The following is an 18,539-nucleotide window of genomic DNA, read 5'->3' on the forward strand; positions in this document are numbered from 1 at the left end:
CTGCGCTCACATGACAAGGAGCCGAACGTCTCAGCATTGACGAGTCGGCGGTTCCCCACGTCCACCAGGAGGCTGTTAGCGCAGAGAAAGTCAGCGCCTAAGAGGGGAGTAGACACTTTGGCCAACACAAAACTCCAGGTAAAACGCTGGTCAGCAAAACACAAACCCACAGTGCGCCTGCCGAAGGTAGCGATTGCACTGCCATTGGCAGCCTCAAGGGAGGGCCCTCGTTTCGCTGTTTTAATGTCTATTGCCGATACAGGCAGCACGCTCACCTGGGCCCCCGTGTCACATAGAAACCGGCGGCCAGAGAGGGAGTCAGTGACGTACAGCAAGCCTGCAGAATGGCCGGCACCCACAGCTGCTAATGAGTGGCGGCCTGTGCGTTTCCCGACACACTGAAGTTGCATGGTGGTAGGCACTTCTTAGCTTTGCTCCCGAATTTTGCATGGTAAAAGCACAACCCCGCCGGCCTCACCCGGCGGGCCACAGCAGTAGCGGAGATGGACAGTGGTTGGAACCCATACTCATCCATGGTGGCTGTAAAACACCTCTTCCCAGCTGAGAAAAATATATCCGCTTCCTTGGCTAGCTGACGAAAGTCTGTTTTGATTGAATTAGCCATAGAAAAACGAACCTGGTCTGGCAACTGTTGCAAAAAAAGCTCTTTAAAAAGAAAACACGGCTGATGGTCGCCCAGCAGAGCTAGCATGTGGTCCATCAGTTCAGAGGGTTTTGTGTCACCGAGCCCAGGGAGAGAGAGGAGCTGGCGTGCACGTTCAGATTCAGACAGACAAAAAGTATCGATGAGGTGTGCCTTCAAGGTAACATATTTGTGCTGTGCCGGTGGGTTTTCAATAAGACTCACCACTCTCGCTGCCGTTGAATTGGTAAGAGCTGCTACCACGTAGTAGTATTTGGTATTATCCACGGTAACATCTCTGAGGGCGAATTGAGCTTCAGCTTGTGCAAACCATGCTATGGCGTTTTGTTCCCAAAACTCGGGCAGCTTGAGTGAAACTGCGTTTGTTGTCATGTTCAATGATCTCCGAAAACGTTCGAGAGAAATTCAGGGTCACCAATGTAGGAGTGACGGCAATAACAGGACGATGTAGTCGGTTTGCCGGTAGAAAAACAATCATGTGCTTTATTCTCACTCTCTGCATGCGTACTGACAACAACGAACATTCATTCAACTCTGTCCCACTTATATCCCGTCATATCAGCCGCTAAGCAGCCTGGGTGATTGAGTCAACACCAACATATAAGAAAGGCTGGAACGCCGTGAATTAGGAATACTTTGCTCACTAGCGAGCGGTCACTACAAGCCGATCATTTTAATGTGACTTTATAAGGTGCTATATGTAACATTCTAAAAGCTTCCTAATGGTTATAAGAACTATATTTAATCGGTAGTGATCAGGGAATGAGATCCCTTGAAATAGATATGTTTTTGGTCCTACCCAACACTCGGTTTGTATACAAGCATGTTGTTTCAGCAGGGCTTGACATTAAGCTTTTTCAGGTACTTGTCCTTCAGACAAGTGAACTTATCTTGTACTTGTCCGAGAGCTCAAGTTACTTGTCCAAATCCAAAGATTTTGAAAAAGCAATACATATTAATAATAATTTATTATACCCTCACCGGCCACTTCATTAGGTACACCTTTTCAACTGCTTGTTACGCAAATATCTAATCAGCCAATCATGTGGCAGCAACTCAATGCATTTAGGCATGTAGACATGGTCAAGACGATCTGCTGAAGTTTAAACCAAGCATCAGAATGGGAAATAAAGGTGATTTAAGTGACTTTGAACCTGGCATGGTTGTTGGTGCCAGACAGGCTGTTGCGTGATATTATAGTGTCAATATGGACCAAAATCTCTGAGGAATGTTGTTGAATCTATGCCACGAAGAATTAAGGCAGTTCTGAAGGCAAAAGAGGGGGTCCAACCCCAAGGTGTGCCTAATGAAGTGGCCTGTGAGTGTATGTGTATGCAAATAACACATTTGACTACTATTGATTTGATAATGATGTATCCTTAATTTTCAAATGTATTCATTAAACAATATTTTGTAATTATTTAAAATTGTTACGATGGGGTAATCAGTGATTACCCTAACCCTAACCCTTTTAGATTAAGATTGGCCACGAAAGGGATGAATATCTAGGAATATTTACAAAAAATGTTTGTAACTATAGTAGGGATGCACGATATTATCGGCACCGATATTTATCGGCCCGATAATGGGAAATTAATGTTTATCGGTATTTATCGGTTTTATAAAATTTTAGCCGATATTTAACCGATAATATGAAGCCGGAAATATTTCTGCTTCCGGTTTCCGCGCTCATGCTGCTGCGCCTGCGTACAGGCACGCAGTGTATAGACGAGACGAGAGCGAAACATGCCTTCCCCGGTGTGGACATTCTGCAGAGTTTCTGAGGCAGATAGTGTGTTTGCAATTTGCAACACATGTTCGACAAAAGTTCGGAGAGGAGGGCAAAGGTCTACGAGTTACAACACAACGAATCTCATAAGTCACCTTAAGATTCACCATTGCAAGCACGCTGTATGGAAGGAATATCAAGCACTAGGTAGCCTAGCCGCGGTGGTAGCCTAGCCTTCAGAAGGTAGCCTAGCCGCGGTGGTAGCCTAGCCTTCAGAAGCAGTAGCCTAGCCGCGGTGGTAGCCTAGCCTTCAGAAGCAGTAGCCTAGCCGCGGTGCCTATTGAACACGCATTTGAAAACTGCAGGAAGACAGCAGACAGCTCAAAGGCTCAAGCAATCAATGAAAAAATAATGGAGTTGATGGCCCTCGACGACCAGCCTTTCTCTGTAGTAGAAGATAAAGGATTTCGCCAGCTAATTTCACATTTAGAGGCCCGGTATACACTCCCAAGTCGCCGCTATTTTGCAGACGTGTGCCTGCCTGCTCTGTATGATACAGTCGCCACACTCATCCATAGTCTGATCGATACTAGCGTAAGCCAGATACGTTTTACCACGGACATATGGACTTCTGACGTTAGTCCAGTCAGTATGCTTAGTTTGACGGCCCAGTGGCTGGATGAGGACTTCAATATGAAGACACTGCTGCATGCGCAGGAGTTCTCCGGTTCGCATACTGCGACAGCCATCCGCGGGGCTTTTGAAACCATGTTTGGAGAAGGCTTAGGTGAGCCTTTTTTGTTTCATAAAAGGAGGCCAGATCTTGGCAAAAAAAAGCATTGTGCACTGTCTATAACAGATTCTGTTTGTTAGAGGAAATAATAAATGAACATTTGAAGAGTCAGAAGTGTTCTCTTTGTTGTGTTAACAATAGTGATGTAAGTTAGATTTGGTGAGATCACTATGGAATATTAAATCATCAATCTTTGCTCACTACATAGCCTCACTACAGGTGTGCATGAACTACAGGTTATCAACTGTGAAATTATATCTGTTCTCATATCGGTTATCATATCATGTCCATGTTTGAATGAATGAATGAATGAATGAATGAATGGTCTTTATTGTCATTGATATAGTACAGGTACCAAACAAGAAATTTGGGAGGGGGGGGGCTCCCCTGGTGCTAGGAAGAAAAATATATATATATATATCAGGGCTTGACGCTTACCTTTTCCCCAGGTAGCACTGTGCTACCATGTTGAAAAATTTAGTAGCACAGCAAGAATTTCAGTAGCACAATGAAAATTGCGCAATTTTCGTCAACAACGACAACAAATTATCATAATCATAACATATCAAAATGATCATAACCGGCTCTTGGCCGTAATAAAAATGGAGACTCACACAATGTAAAGGGGAAGTAAGAATATTAATTTCAGTTGGCCCACGGTTCGGTATGAACCTCGGTTTTTGGGTCACGGTTCGTTTTTTTTTTTTTTTTTAAATGCCACTATTTATTTACAAACTGTTACTTTATTTTGCTCATACTTATTGAACTTTAACATTTAGACACATTCCAGAATATGACTGGTAAATTGTATAGTATAAATATATATAAACAAAAAACACTTTCAAATGTAAAAAAATTACATAAACACTTTCAAATGTGACGTGTTGTGGATTGGAACTACGGATCATAAGCTTTCAAATGATGTGTCATACATTGAAATCCGAAAAAAGATGAAGTTAGAATCATTTGAATGTTAGACGTCAGGCACATATAGGGTTAACCTCTTTGTAATGAAACCGGAAGCAAACGCTGCGAGCAGCTAGCGGCTAACAAAACACAGCGCTATGCGCATTTTAAGCGCATATAGGACTCGCGTGAAGCATTTCTGCGACACGCGTTTCTGTTCACTGTTTTCATTCCCTCATCGCTTATACACATAAGTTTGACTGCGCATGACAGTAGTTCAGCAGTCTTTTGGTCGCACTGGTGCGATTGAATGTATTTCCAAGTCGCACAGAAATATATTCACTCGCAAATGCGACCAAAACAGTCGCACTGTCGAGCCCTGTATATATATATATATATCGGTTATCATATCGGTTATCGGCCACGAGAAGCGGGTAAACATCGGTATCGGTTGGGAAAAATGCATATCGTGCATCCCTAAACTATAGTCCCTCCCCAATGGGCTAGCTTTTGGATAGTATCCTATATTCAAATTGAGAAATCTATCATTTAGTGTCATTCTGAAGTTCGCATTGCGATGTGCTGGTCTTAAAACTTCAAACCTAAAATCGCATCGAAATACATGAAAATAAGCGGCATTGAGAAGAAGCGAAGACGCGTTCACGCAAATGGCACTAGTGACAGGCGACCCACAACGTAGGCTACACTATGGCTGCGTTCGTAAACTCGCTCTGGAATCTGAGCAGCACTCATGGAATGCCTTTTGTCCAATCAAATTACTTGGTCTCTTTATGACGTTGAACGCAGTGTGCGCTCTGAGCGAATTTACGAACTATGAATGAACTACTCTATAACATCGACGATAACGAACTACAAGAGACTGAAATAGCCTCAACGAGAATGAGGCGCGGCATCGCTTTGCTTGTAATATTTTTTTTTACTATTCAGATCGGAAGGAGGAAGTTTTGCAGATATTAATACATATTGATTTCTTTTTTTGTTTTGACTTGTCCATCGGACAACTGCAGGAGGAATCCTTAATGTCGAGCCCTGTTCAGGCTTGGGGTGTCTTTTCTGTCTCTGGTGACTGCCTCCTCCAATCGTGTGCACATAACAGTGTTTCCTCCAGGAATTTTTACAATGGTGGCGGGTAGCGTTGACCGCGCGCGCTCGCGATTTTTTTCGCGTGCACGCGCATGAAACGCGCACGCGCGCTCAAAACAACGACGTAATTTCAGCCAAAACTCGAGGATGGCCCAAAAAAATAAAGTGTTTTCCCGTACTTCTCCCGTGTGTCTCTTATTGTCTGTGTCTGCATGTTTTTCCAGCATGTAATTCCGTTGTCAATAAAAAATTCGTCTCCCCTTCTTTTCATTATCATTATGGAGGCTTTATGGTTGTTGTAACTATTATGGGAAGCGGTTGACACAGTAGCCGCTTTTCGTGTACGCTGCAGTGGATCCCTTCACAACGCAGAAGAAAGAGGAGAGAGAAAACATTGTCAATGTGCAGGGAAGAATCATGTATCAGCAGGGTTCAACAGTAACGCTTGCCTGGGGCAAGCGTTACTTCGCCGGGTTTGTTTGCGCGAGCCCGAAGACGCTGCTGGATCCTGGATCTGTTTACCTGTGTGCAGGAAGAAAAACAGACGGAGCAGGCGCCAGACCAGACTAGATGATTGTGGAGTGAAGAGATTATTAAAGCGTACGCGATGCGACGGGTGATCGACAAGCACGTACACTTTCATAATATCTTCACTCCACGATCATCTAGTCTGGTCTGGCGCCTGCTCCGTGTTCTTCCTGCACACCGATGCACAGATCCAGGATCCAGCACCGTCGTCGCGCATAATTGTAACATTTGAAGTAGTTTGTAGACTACACGCAGCCTAGATGTATTCGACCAATCACAAAACAGTTTTGCAAGCGCGTCGCTTCGCGCTTGTGGGTGTGTCTAGCGATGTGAAGGTCTGAAAAGCGTTTTTTTTTTGAGAAATCTGAATGGTGGCGGAGGAAATTCCATCGTGGCGGTCCGCCACGATGAAATGCATGTAGAGGAAACACTGCATAATACTGTCCGACACTGCCATGTCAGGGGGTGGGGGGTATTATTATTATTATTTATTGTGTTGTTTTGACATTCAACCTGTATTTCGCCACCGTGGCCAGAGGTGACAGATTTACAACAGACTTGCTTTAATGAAATGTCATTCCCAATCTGAGGGGGGAAAAAACTCTTTATACCCCAATAGTCTGCTGTTTTCCCCAATTACTAAGAGCCCAACTGAAAGTTGATCTTTCTGAAGGGTATTTCCTTTCCTCTTCTCCCCCAGTGGAACTGTTGTGTCTCACGGTCCTCTCCAGTGGCTGTCCCTCTCCGACTCGGGAGGAAAGGGAAAGGGGGTGTGTGGTCAGCCTCTAGGTTTCTGTGGCTTAGCTGCAGACACCCGCCCTGGCTTCCTGGTTGACTCATGTCACTGGGTCTGGAGTTTTGAGTGTTTGGTGTTATCATCATGGGCTACTGTGGCCCAGAGTTTCCCCTCGAGTCTTAGGATGTAGCCCTGCCCTAGCCCCAGTGGTGGAGTCCTAGCCCCAGTGGTGTAGCCTTAAACCCAGTGGTGGAGCCCAGCCCTAACCCCAGTGGTGTCGCCCAGCCCTAACCCCATGGTGTAGTCCTAACTCCATGGTGTAGTCCTAACTCCATGGTGTAGTCCTAATTCCAGTGGTGTAGTCCTAGCCCCAGTGTTGGAGTCCTAACCCCAGTGGTGTAGCCCAGCCCTAACCCCATGGTGTAGCCCCACATCCCTGCCTACTTTAGAATGATTACCATGATTACTCAGGAGGTTCATGAGTCGTTCAAACCTGCATTTGATTACCTGCTTATTTCTTGTTTATTTTCAGCTTTTTTGTCATGATTAAAAACAGCAGCTGGTGACCTTTTGACCACGGCTGTTCCCCCTGCAAAGAAAGATGTCTGTGGTTAGGGCCAGTTCATATTTTAATACAATTAGCTTATGACAACTGCAGAGAGTTTATAGTATAATTCTGCAGGATGTTTTCCTTTTTGAGTTAATGGTAGGGGATTATCACAATTATCCTTTAGCGTGTGTGTGTGTATGTGTTTGAATTGGTCTAGAAGTTATTCAAACATCGCCCTCTAAGGCCTGGTATTGTTTTGAAAGCAAACTCAGATGATGTGTTCTACTGGCCGCGAACCAGGCTCACAGACACTGGAATAAGCCTGTCACCAGGTTCGAAAGACCGGTTTGAAATGGCTCGAACGACCAATCAAGGGCGTTTCCTGCGGGTTTATTTACAGATTCTTGATGAATTCTTCAATCCAATCAAGCATCCACACCCCACAACGTTGTTTACGTAGAGAGGGATTACTCCAGCTTCAAGTATGAACACCTCCAGATGCTGCTGCTGCTGCTGAAGTGGGTGAAACCCCGACTGCTACTCTTGTGATTTATCATCCTCTGTTCTTAGTGAACTCCTCGACGGACAGACATTTTGATTAGTCTCTGACTCTCTACTGCTGCAGGCTTGTCCTCGTAGGGCTCGTTGATCAAAGCCCTCAGACATGTGCTCTCCAAACCACCAGTAGCAATAGCAGCAGAAGCACACTTCATTAAAGTCCCCTCCAGGGAGGTCAGCGGACCAGGGAGTTAGCAGAGGGGCTCCCCCCCACCGTCCACCCCCGGGGTCAATATAGAGTCAGAGAAACGTGGATGGGCGGGGGTTTCCCCCTCTGAGGTTTGAGGTGTGCTCTCCCTCCGTCTCCTCCAAGTTGCCTGTTATTATTTCCAATTGGTGCAATCTGAAGGACTTGAGCTAGTATTTGTTTTCAGCTACGTTAAATTAGCCTGACAATATCAGCAACAGGAAGTGAAGAGCAGTGAAGTGTTTGATTCAAAGTACGGGTTATCGTACGGCTATCGTACGGGTTATATTCTTTTGAACTCAACATTTTTCAACCATCGTTTTCGTGGAGATAAAATCTGACCCATGTAATCAGGGTATGGCAATGTCACAGACAGGCTCACCTTTGAACTTTTGACCCGATCCCAGAAAAGTCTCAACCCCTTGCAGAAAATGTTATGTTATTGGTGGCTGGGATTAATCCCCCAAAAACTGAACCGACGAAACTGCCTCTATATTAGTGACATGTGTCTCTTCTCAAGACAGTACACCACCCGGCACATTCTTTAAGCATTGCAGCATTAGATAAACACCGCTAACCAAATGTTGTGGCACCAGCATGTTTGTAGAGAAGAGCCACTCATACGCTTCAAATGTGCTTTGCGTTACCGTGGCAATCTGAAAGCATGGTCATCTGCAATGCAGCGGTTACCATATCTCAAAGTGCTGCAAATTAGGTTTTATAAAGAGCTAAACAGTCTCTCATGATCCATTTCTCTTTTTCTGTCATGCCCCATTCCCTCAATATGATGATTTTAATCGGTTTATCCAGTATGAATAACAAAAGTAACTGCAGCAATGCCACTGAAGCCAAGCAAGCCCAGGCAACGGCCCCCGCTCACTGGTTCATGGGTGCGTGGCTGTGTAAGTGCACAGTCACATACTCCGTAGCATGAGATGTCGTTTATCTGAATTAGAGGTGGCAATAACATTTGGAAGGTATGTGTGTGTGTATATGAGTGTGTATGTGTGTGTTTGGGAGCACGTGCATGTGTGAGTGTGAGGTGAGGGGGCGTTTCCGATCTAACAAGTGTGTTGTTGTTTTCTCTGTTGCTCAGGTGCCAGCCACAGACAGGAACGCCCTGAGCTCCCTGTGGGGGAAGCTGGCCTCTGAGATCCTGATGCAGAACTGGGAGGCAGCCATGGAGGACCTCACCCGCCTGAGGGAGACTATCGATAACAACGTAAATGCCCCACCTCTCACAATTTGATACCGCGCTCGGGTTCACTTACATACACTCTCATATTGACCGCTTCGCATTTCAGTAAAGCACTTCTGCGGCCGATGTTCCCCTGCTCCCCGACTCCAGAAGAACATCAAATTGAGCAGTTAGGGCTATGTGGATCCAGTTAGATTTTTAATTGGATGGACGCTTGGGAAAGGAGTATGGGGTGATGGTTTTGGCCTGAGAAGGGGAATTTTTATTTTTGTACGTTATGTTCCTACCCTGAACTGTTTGAATTGTGTTAAACGCATGTCCGTCACACCAAACGAGTGAGTTATTATTATTCTCTTTATTTTCCCTCCCTCCTCTTCTCTTTCCCTCGTTGTCCAGTCTGTGAGCTCCCCCCTCCAGTCTCTTCAGCAGAGGACATGGCTGATCCACTGGTCTCTCTTCGTCTTCTTCAACCACCCCAAAGGCAGAGACAACATCATTGAGCTCTTCCTCTATCAGCCTCAGTAAGTACCGGCATCTCCGACACAATCAGCTTTTTATTTCTAAATGATAACACAGGTGCCGCGTATCGCTCGATGGTTCAGCAACGCTCTTGGATATCGTCCATCGGCCTGTTGAAATGTCTGTACTCTGAGAGGTTGCAGATCCTCTCCCGATCCAAGCTCCTCAGTGGCCTGAGAGGTCGATAAAATGATCCTAAGAGATTAAAAGATGTCCTCTGGAGACGAAAGGCCGAACGTTAGAGATCTGCACCTCAGTTGAACCCTGGGCCCTCGGGGCTTTTTGGCCTAGGAGGAGGAGCAGTAGTAGAGACCTAAATGGGCTCTTGGTGCTCCGGTCTAGAGCCTCTCCCAGTGGTTCAGCTTGGCAGCCTTTGTCGGGTCCTGTGAGGAGAAAAAGTTAGATGCGTTTTATAAGGCTCAACTAGATTTTGGGAAACGAACCCCATTTACTCTTAATAACTTGAAGGGGGCCCTGTTTAAAAAAAAAAAAATAAAATAAAAAAGTTCAAAACCTCTTCTGGTATTTTCTGTTTTAAGTGGTTTCAGTCTGTGTGTGTTTTTGTGTGGTCTGTTTACTCCCGGAGTTGATAGGGAGGCCATATGTATCGCAGATCGGAAACTTGACATACTCTGTTAAATCTACACGCCACCTATTTTTACATGCCCCCCCCCCCCCTCCTCACCCAGTTCTGATTGTAGGTTTGTGTAATTGAACAGATGATTGTACCCAACAGAGACTATGACAGGCCACCACAACACACAGCAGAGATAATGGGATATCTGGTTCTCTGAGTTTGACTTAGTTTTTAATTTTTATTACAGACGATTTAAGGGAAAAAAGCGGCCCAATAATTAGTCACGAAAAGCTAACCCCCCTCCAGACACATCTGTGTGCTGTGGACAAACTGAGGTAGTTTTGTGTGCCTTGCAGTTTTCACAGTCTAGAAACCACAATACTTCCACAATGAGGCTTGGCCCTTCTCCTCCATCCCTCCATCACTTGACCATGACTTTCTTTGGCCTCCCGTCAGTGACCAGAGGTCTGGGCCTTAGTCTGACCTCCTTTACCTCCACAGTCAGCACAAGTTTGCCCAAGGCCTTGTTTGTGTACTGTAGTGAAAGCCTTCCTCTGAGTTTCAAGGGCATTCGTAGAGAGAGTATCGTCACGGCATGACCTATACTGTAGGTGCAAACAGGGAAAATAATACCGTAGAAATGCAATCCACCACCAAGCACTCGCTCTGGAATCGGAGTGTCACTTGTTTTACATCATTTTCCTCCCCAGATGGGGCTTGAAATTGGAACTTGGATCTCTTTCTCTCTCTCTCTCTCTCTCTCTCTCTCTCTCTCTCTCTCTCTCTCTCTCTCTCTAGTTCTCTCATCCTTCTGTTTCACCCCCCCCCCTCTCTCTCTCTCTCTCTCTCTCTCTCACTCTCTCACTCTCTCTCCCTCTCCTCTGTGTCTTATTAGTTTCATTGTTTTGAACAGGGGGGGGAATTTGAACTCTGCTGGATTCTTTGGCCGTATGCCTCCGAAGCGTCTTCAGCAACCCAGTACAGCGACGTTGTTGCCCCAAACTCTGAAATGATTAGGTCCCCTAAGTGGGGTCGGATGAATGTTAGCCCAACCCCCCACCCCCCCCTCTGTGAATCCCAGATATTGGTACCCAATGACTCATGCAGGATCGCCTTGCTATCAGAGCCCCCCCTGGAGAGAGAGTAGGTGTAAGTTAATCAGCAACACAGCATGGAGTGTTGTGGTCTGCCACCGAGTCAGACAACTACAAAGAAGAGAGGGGATACTGAGGGAGGGGGGGCGGCTTCTCTAACCAGACCTACGGATCGCTCACTGCGTAGCCTGGCACGGCCGCTTCTAGTTTTAGACGTCGACATCATAAGTGCCACAGGCCCCTGGTCCCTTTAATTGTTTCAGCTAATTGAACTGTTGTCGGCCGGTGCTCTGCCCTCACTCTCTTTCTTTCTTTTGTTTGTTCTTTTTTTTCTCTCTCGTGCTCTCCTCTACCCCCCCTCTCTCTCTCTCTCTCTCTCTCTCTCTCTCTCTCTCTCTCTCTCTCTCTCTCTCTTCTCTCTCTCTCTCTCTCTCTCTCTCTCTCTCTCTCTCTCTCTCTCTCTCTTCTCTCTCTCTCTCTCTCTCTCTCTCTCTCTCTCTCTCTCTCTCTCTCTCTCTCTCTCTCTCTCTCTCTTCTCTCTCTCTCGCTCTTCTCTCTCTCTCTCTCTCTCTCTCTCTCTCTTCTCTCTCTCTCTCTCGCTCTCTCTCTCTCTCTCTCTCTCCCTGTGAACAACATGTGTTTCCCTGTCCTGATCTATAGCTGAAGAGCTGAAGGGGAAACTCCACTTCCTCTTTTGAAATTGAATTTGGTGGACGACGTAGGCGCATTATGGAAAGGAGGAGGAGGGGGCGGGGGGTTGGGTGGGGGGGTCAAAGATAGAAGTTCAGATAAGGATGAAGAGCATAGTCATACAATGAACCTGGGGAGAAGAACATCTCAATGGTATCAGACAATGTTTTTTTAAGCTCTTTGGATGCTCTGTGAGGTTTCCTAGACTCTGAGACTCTGGATGTTGCTGGGGTTCTAATGGGCGGGTAACAAGGCCCTCTCCCGAGCACAGCCCTTAGCCAGTTGACCTGTGGCTGAACAACAAGGCCCTGATGGATAGGGTTTCAGCTACTGGCCTGGTCTCTGCTCACTGATCTGTATCTGCTGCCCAGGGTTTCCTTTCCTCCCTCCCTCCCTCCCTCTCTCCCTCTCTCCCTCCCTCCCCCCTCTCTCTCCCTCATGCAGGAGGCTAATGAAAGGGAGTGTTTAAAACCCAGGACCCTGTGTCATGCACAGAGTGCCCTGTTAGCAACTACGACCTATTTGATTGGAAAAGGTTATCATGAGCTGAATGCCATGGGCTCCATTCGGGAAAATGCTGCCTACGCGCAAGATATACTTTGAAATGTTTTCAATTGTTAGTTTTTCCCCCCCCCATGCAATGGTTTGAATTGGACACTATAAACATAATTATTTTTGAAAAAGAAGCTCGCTAATAGCCTGCCAACTTCACTCATGTCAGCCCACCTGCCATTGGGTTGTATTCAATCACGTCACCGCCGCCTCGTTTGACCCCCTTGACCTTGTCGTTCCAGGTATCTCAACGCCATCCAGACCATGTGCCCCCACATCCTGCGTTATCTGACCACCGCCGTCATCACCAACAAGGACGTCCGTAAGCGCAGACAGGTCCTGAAGGATTTGGTCAAGGTCATCCAGCAGGTACAACTACTCCTTTCTCATCCATTTGCTGGGTCTTCATTGCCTATTTATTTTAGACACCTCAGGTTATAGAAATGCTATACTAGATAGGAGAGAGATACGAGAGATTATTAAATATTGTTTCTATTATTAGTGAATACCAATTTGTCCTTCATATACCTGTCGAAGCGGGTTGAATCTGTGGGCAAGTAGCCGCCTCCGGGCAAGTAGCTGCCTTTCTCCAGTTGTGTTCTAAACCAGAGGGGAAGGAATCTACATATGAATCTATGAGGAACCGTACAAGCCCCATCGTGGCTAATAATAGTGCCTCCTGTCGTCTCTCTGAGAGCTGAGCCAGAGGGGTTGATCAGGGCCCTGGTCCCCGGCTGGAGGAGTCTTGAACCCATTAGGGGTTTTGATGAATGACAGGGGCCGGTCTGATGGTAGTGTACAGATGTATCCCCAAAACCAACGACAGTAGCTTCTTCTTCCCGAGATCAATGCTCGTTAGAAATCCAAGTCAGTGCCGACTCGGTGGGATCGCCGTAATCACTAAAACATGTGCTCCGCTGCTCCCGTCATGCTTTCTCTCTGGCCCGGGGTCTGCTCGGGTCTCTCCCCCTGCCCCCCCCCCCCCCCCCCCGCAAAAAAGTTCCATGGTTGGGAACTATTTGGGGGAGTTTCAGAGTTTGTGCTTTTATTTCAGGGCCTTGTAAATTCTGTTTCTGTAACTAGGGCCCTCCGCACTTGACGTTTTGATTGTTTTTGAAATGTGTAGTTTAGCACAGTGTGTTCTCTCTGTCTCAGTGTGAAAGAAACATGCTACTAGTGAACCTCATGCAATTGCCATTACACACACACACACACACACACACGGTTTTTATTATTTTATTATTCATTATTCATTTCATATCAATAATATTCTTTTTCCCTTTCTAGGAGTCCTACACCTACAAAGATCCCATCACAGAGTTTGTGGAGTGCCTGTATGTGAACTTTGACTTTGACAGCGCTCAGAAGAAACTGAGGGAGTGTGAGTCGGTAAGTCCCAGCTGCATCTGCTTCTTTCTCTCAGCTTATATTTAGTGAGGCGTTCTCTTTACCAAGATAAGCAATGACCTCCTAACCCTAAGCTCCCCTCAGCAGAAACACCCGCCCTCCCCCTTTGTTTTGTCCAGTTCAGGGTGTTTTTCTCCTGTATTTAGGCCTTCCAGTTACAATTCAGGAACAGTCGTTCATTGTGTCCCTCTGAAGATGTCTTGATCTCCCAGAGGGCCTCCGATTGGCCTTACAAGCCTTCATCTGAAATCGTTCCCATGCAGCACAATAGTAGTAAACAACCATTAGCGCTCATGTGACATCGCCTTGACCTATCGACCTTTCACACAGCCCGGTTCACTCCGGTTGTTTTCTACGTCTGGCCAGTACGCCAGTCATTTCTTATGTCATATATCGGGTGATACAGAAGTCCTCTCGGAAACCTCTGTGAGTCAACGGTGGTCAGTCCGATTTTTATGATGGCCTGTAATTGTCCATCATGGCTGGTCGTTAACCGTAAAATCCTTTATAAGCAAAGGTCTAACGCAGAGGCGTTTGTTTCAGACGCCCATTATTTTATAAGAGAGTGATGTCTGTGTCATAGACACCCATCGGGAACATTTGTTTCCATTTTAGGTTTTGTAATGGCTGGATGAGGACTGCCATTAAATCTTAAGTGTAGTGCTGGAGCTAATGTTGGAGGAAGAATAGCCCTGAAAATAGCATCGGGGGGGAAAAAGCCCCACCTGAATATTCGCCGTGCTATTCAGAGAAGTCTTTGTTTAGTCTTTCGTGTTTCACCGTTTTTTTGGGGAGGTCGGCAGTGTTTTTCGAATGCCGAGGCCCCTGTGAACATATTTACAGCGTATGCGCTGTGGGTTAATTGTAAGTCATCACTCATTTATGCCAGATCATGTGGCGCTCTGATTGGCTATGCCCAGGAGATGACTCATTTACCGATGATGAGAGGGCGGACAGGTTCTGTGGAGCTCAACCGCTGGACAGCAATCATGTTTAGAGACAGAGCAGGTGTGCTAATTGGTGGTGTGTTTCTGTGTATGTTCTCTGTAACGCGATCTCTCGCACTCATTCTTTGAATACAGAGGCTGTAATTGAGATTTCCCAAAAGATTTGATAATTTGGGACCTGCAGTGAAGTAAAAGGCGAAACTCTGGCTATTTGGCCCCCTTTTTCATCTTTTGCCTTCTCGACGATAAACGCTCCCAATGAAAAACATCTGGCCTGATCAAGTGGCTCCTTCACAGAAGTAAATGTTTATACATCATGTCAGCGGTTTACTGAAGGTTCCATTTCATCCTAATCTATTTTTAAGCTAATATAAAGAGCCTGCCGCTCCCCTAGTCAGCTTTTGAACAAATGAGGAAGTTATAGTAGATTTATTTTCACTTTGATAGTTTTACTCTTCGACAATCCGGGCCTGGACAAAAGAAAAGAAAAGAAAGAAAAAAGCACTCTTAAGCACAGAGTCAGAAAATGAGACTTTTCCTGTATAAACGCCCGGGGGCCATCTCCGTAAATGACGACATGTACTCCCAACAATATTAGGGACTATCCCGTTTCAGCTCAAACACGACGCGCGCCCTCCCATCGCCAACCTCGTTAAACACTTGCACGCACTCAGAGAGAGAGAGGGGCTCTCCAAGGTTGGTCTCGACCGCCCTGCTTGGGGGTCGTGTTTGAAGAGAGAGAGAGAGAGAGAGAGAGAGAGAGAGAGAGAGAGAGAGCCTGTATGCAGTCGAAACACACGCTCGTCTCTGCTACTCTTTCAGGTTAGACCTCCTGCGTCTCCAGGTGCTTTTAGCGCGGCCTTGGGAATACAGAGAGCTGTCAGTCTTATCAGAGCAGGCCCAGCAGTGCACACAAAAGGCCCTAATCAGAGTGCGCTTGGGTCACACGCAGCAAGGTGGGTGGGTGGGGGTGGGCGGTTACGCAAAAGTCTGAACTGGTGCACCTTTAGTGCATTATGTGTAATGGTCTGCAAACATTTTTCACAAAACGGTCTTGTGTTTTTGCGGGTGGCGGGGGGGGGGGGGGTCTCTCAAAGCTATAAAAGGTTTTCCTTTTTAGACGTGGGGAGGGAGATGCGGGCCGTTAAAGGAAGCGTCAACTCAAGGATGTTAGAGGATATTTTATATAATGTGGATTGATGGTTTGGAGGTAAACAGATACTCCGTTTCGAGTAGGCCCGGCTCCTAACGAGCATGTGTAAAGCATCAATCTGAAGTCATCGAGGAAAGAACAAAAGGGCTTGATCTCTGTGAGTGGCACCCACCTAATTGCTGATTGCTGTAATGGTCCGATATCTGGTATTGTTTTCAGCTCCCCTGTCTTTGACGTAGTCATCACAATGGCGAGCGCCAATTGGTTTGAAAGACGAAGTCGGGGAGTCTAGTCCCGTTAGCCCTGTTTAAGCATTTTTATTTTTTTTTTCCCTTCAGGTTGTCCCCCCCCCCCTTTCTTTTTCTCCACGAATCGCTGTCAGATGTTAGGGAGACTTTTACATGTTGAAGAAAAGAGAGAACGCTCTACCTGAGAGTTCAGCCCTTCAAATTGTGCATAAAAAGCCACTTCAAGCCCTTTCAGAAAGTGTTTGAGCATCGTTGTTCTAAATCCCAGCTGACAGTAATTAGAGCACTTTACTAGCTGTTCAGGGTTTATCAAGGTTTAGATAAGCGTTGTCATAGCTCAAATGTGCATTGCCTGATAGCGCCGGCCATGTAGTTGGGGTTTGTTCAAGCAGAACCGGGGGGGAGGGGGAGGAGATGGCAGATAGCAGCAGCTCTGTAAGCTTTAAGCAAACAAATAGTTGGTTATGTTTGCAGAGACTGTTGAAGATGGAGGAGTGTGATGTGAAGGAGCACGCTGAGACAGTAGAACACAGTAACCACTGGAATGTAGGGACAAGCGTTAGACACACAACGTTTTCTTGCAGTGCACCGCGGGGTCATGATCATGAACACGCACATGTGCAGCAGAACCACCACCTCGTTGCTGTGTTGGTAAAGTGTCATTTTCCTCAACTTTATTTCTCAGTGTAGCTCCCTTTTGCGAAGTGTGGGAAATATGTATTACCAGTACAACAAGATATAGATTTCCTGGGAATTGTATAGCCTAGATTTCCCAGGAATTGTGTCGATTTTTCAGGAATTGTATAGTTTTCCCGGTAATTGTATAGCTCGATATTGCAGAAATTGTATAGATTTCCCAGGCAACTGTATAGATTTGACACATTTACCGTACTGTAACATGGAGGCCTACATTAGAAGAAGTGGTCTGGTTCTCTTAACTGGGCCTGACTGAAATCGTGACTTAAGGAACCCCACTAGAACCCTGTTTGTGTATATTGGTGGTCCCGCGTGGCCCGGGTGACCCTGGCCCAGATGAAGAGTGATAAGTCACAGCCACTGTGGTCAGTTCAGTGGCTGGCTCCCCTCTCCGCCTCGCGTTTCATGTGGAGGTGGCGGAATTCACAGATTTGTGGTCGGTTTGGAGCCCCCAGAATGGCCTGGGATTACTTTCTGTGCAGATGGGGGTTTCTCCTTTAAGCCCTTTGCCAAAGTAAACCACTCTGTAACTTAAATGTGGCCAGAGCAGACCCCCCCCCCCCCCCCCTTCCACTCTACTCTTATGTATCACGCAAACGATGATTTCTTCTGCTCTGTTTTAATTCGACTTTGGTTTCAGTGAATTGAGTTTTCCCACAATTGAATCAGGCCTGAGTCACCAAATAAGGAAGAGAGAGGAGAAGGGGGAAACCTGTTACTGCTGGGCTTTTATGGCTCTCTAGGGCCTCTCAGTCAGAAAGAGCAATCTTGATTGCGGTAATGAGTTTCCGAAAAGCTCTAAACTCTATCCTTATTTAACTGGATTTCTGCCTTTTATAGAAGCTTGTACACTCACAGACAGAAATAGCCTACTCGCTATAATGTTTGTATTACCGTATTTATATTGGTTATATAGTTAAGTGTTTAACATCGTGCTTTCCCCCCTTTTCAGGTCCTGGTAAATGACTTCTTCCTGGTGGCCTGTCTGGAGGACTTCATCGAGAACGCTCGTCTTTTTATCTTTGAGACCTTCTGCAGGATCCACCAGTGCATCAGCATCAGGTGAGAGGAAGTCAAAGGCAGCCCAGGACAAAGCAAAAAGTGAAAAGGGATGGATGGAAGTACTGAATGGAGGTTGATGAGGAGACGCTTTTTAACTCTTTGAGTTGAGCACACACCCATCCAGACAGTCGATATCTAGACAGGAACACAGCCATAGACGGGGACGGGAAGTCCATGATGACTTTCTCTGTCACCAACCAATGGGCTTGCTTCTATACAGACAAGCTGCAGGAAGTAGTGGATAAGTTCAGTGATTGCGACACGAAAGCCCCCCCCCGCGTGTTTATTGCCTTTTTCCCCCCGACACACACACACACACACACACACACACACACACACACACAAACACACACACAGATTAGGCATTGAGAGCTTTAACTGCTTCCAGGACTCTGCTGGCTGATCTGCTCCAGGAGCAGAACAGGAGCACCTGAGTGGGCCTAATCCAGGGAGGGACAGGTCTCTCCCACCGAGGGGTCAGGGGTTCAGCTGGCCTGAGATGGCTTTAGACGTTCCCAGCTGTGGCTGCAGAGAGAGGTTCATCGTTACGCCATGTTCCCGGGTCGTACCGGGTCAGAGTGGATGGGGGTCAGAGGGTTCTGAAGTTCTCCTCTGCTGGCCTCTTAGGTTTTCTCTTTAAA

General features: G+C 46.4%; 1 protein-coding gene across 1 annotated transcript in view; it reads left to right on the forward strand.

The window, feature by feature from the left end:
* eif3ea (eukaryotic translation initiation factor 3, subunit E, a) overlaps positions 1–18,539 on the forward strand; it is a 38,965-nt gene that overhangs the window by 12,446 nt on the left and 7,980 nt on the right. Inside the window, exons 6-10 of the mRNA XM_080541336.1 lie at positions 8,852–8,977; positions 9,350–9,474; positions 12,628–12,754; positions 13,673–13,774; positions 17,789–17,898. Coding sequence (XP_080397462.1) covers positions 8,852–8,977; positions 9,350–9,474; positions 12,628–12,754; positions 13,673–13,774; positions 17,789–17,898 — 590 coding nt within the window. The remainder of the gene's footprint in view (positions 1–8,851; positions 8,978–9,349; positions 9,475–12,627; positions 12,755–13,672; positions 13,775–17,788; positions 17,899–18,539) is intronic.

This window comes from Nansenia antarctica (assembly GCF_963989245.1).
Source record: "Nansenia antarctica genome assembly, chromosome: 10".
NCBI lineage: Eukaryota > Metazoa > Chordata > Actinopteri > Argentiniformes > Microstomatidae > Nansenia > Nansenia antarctica.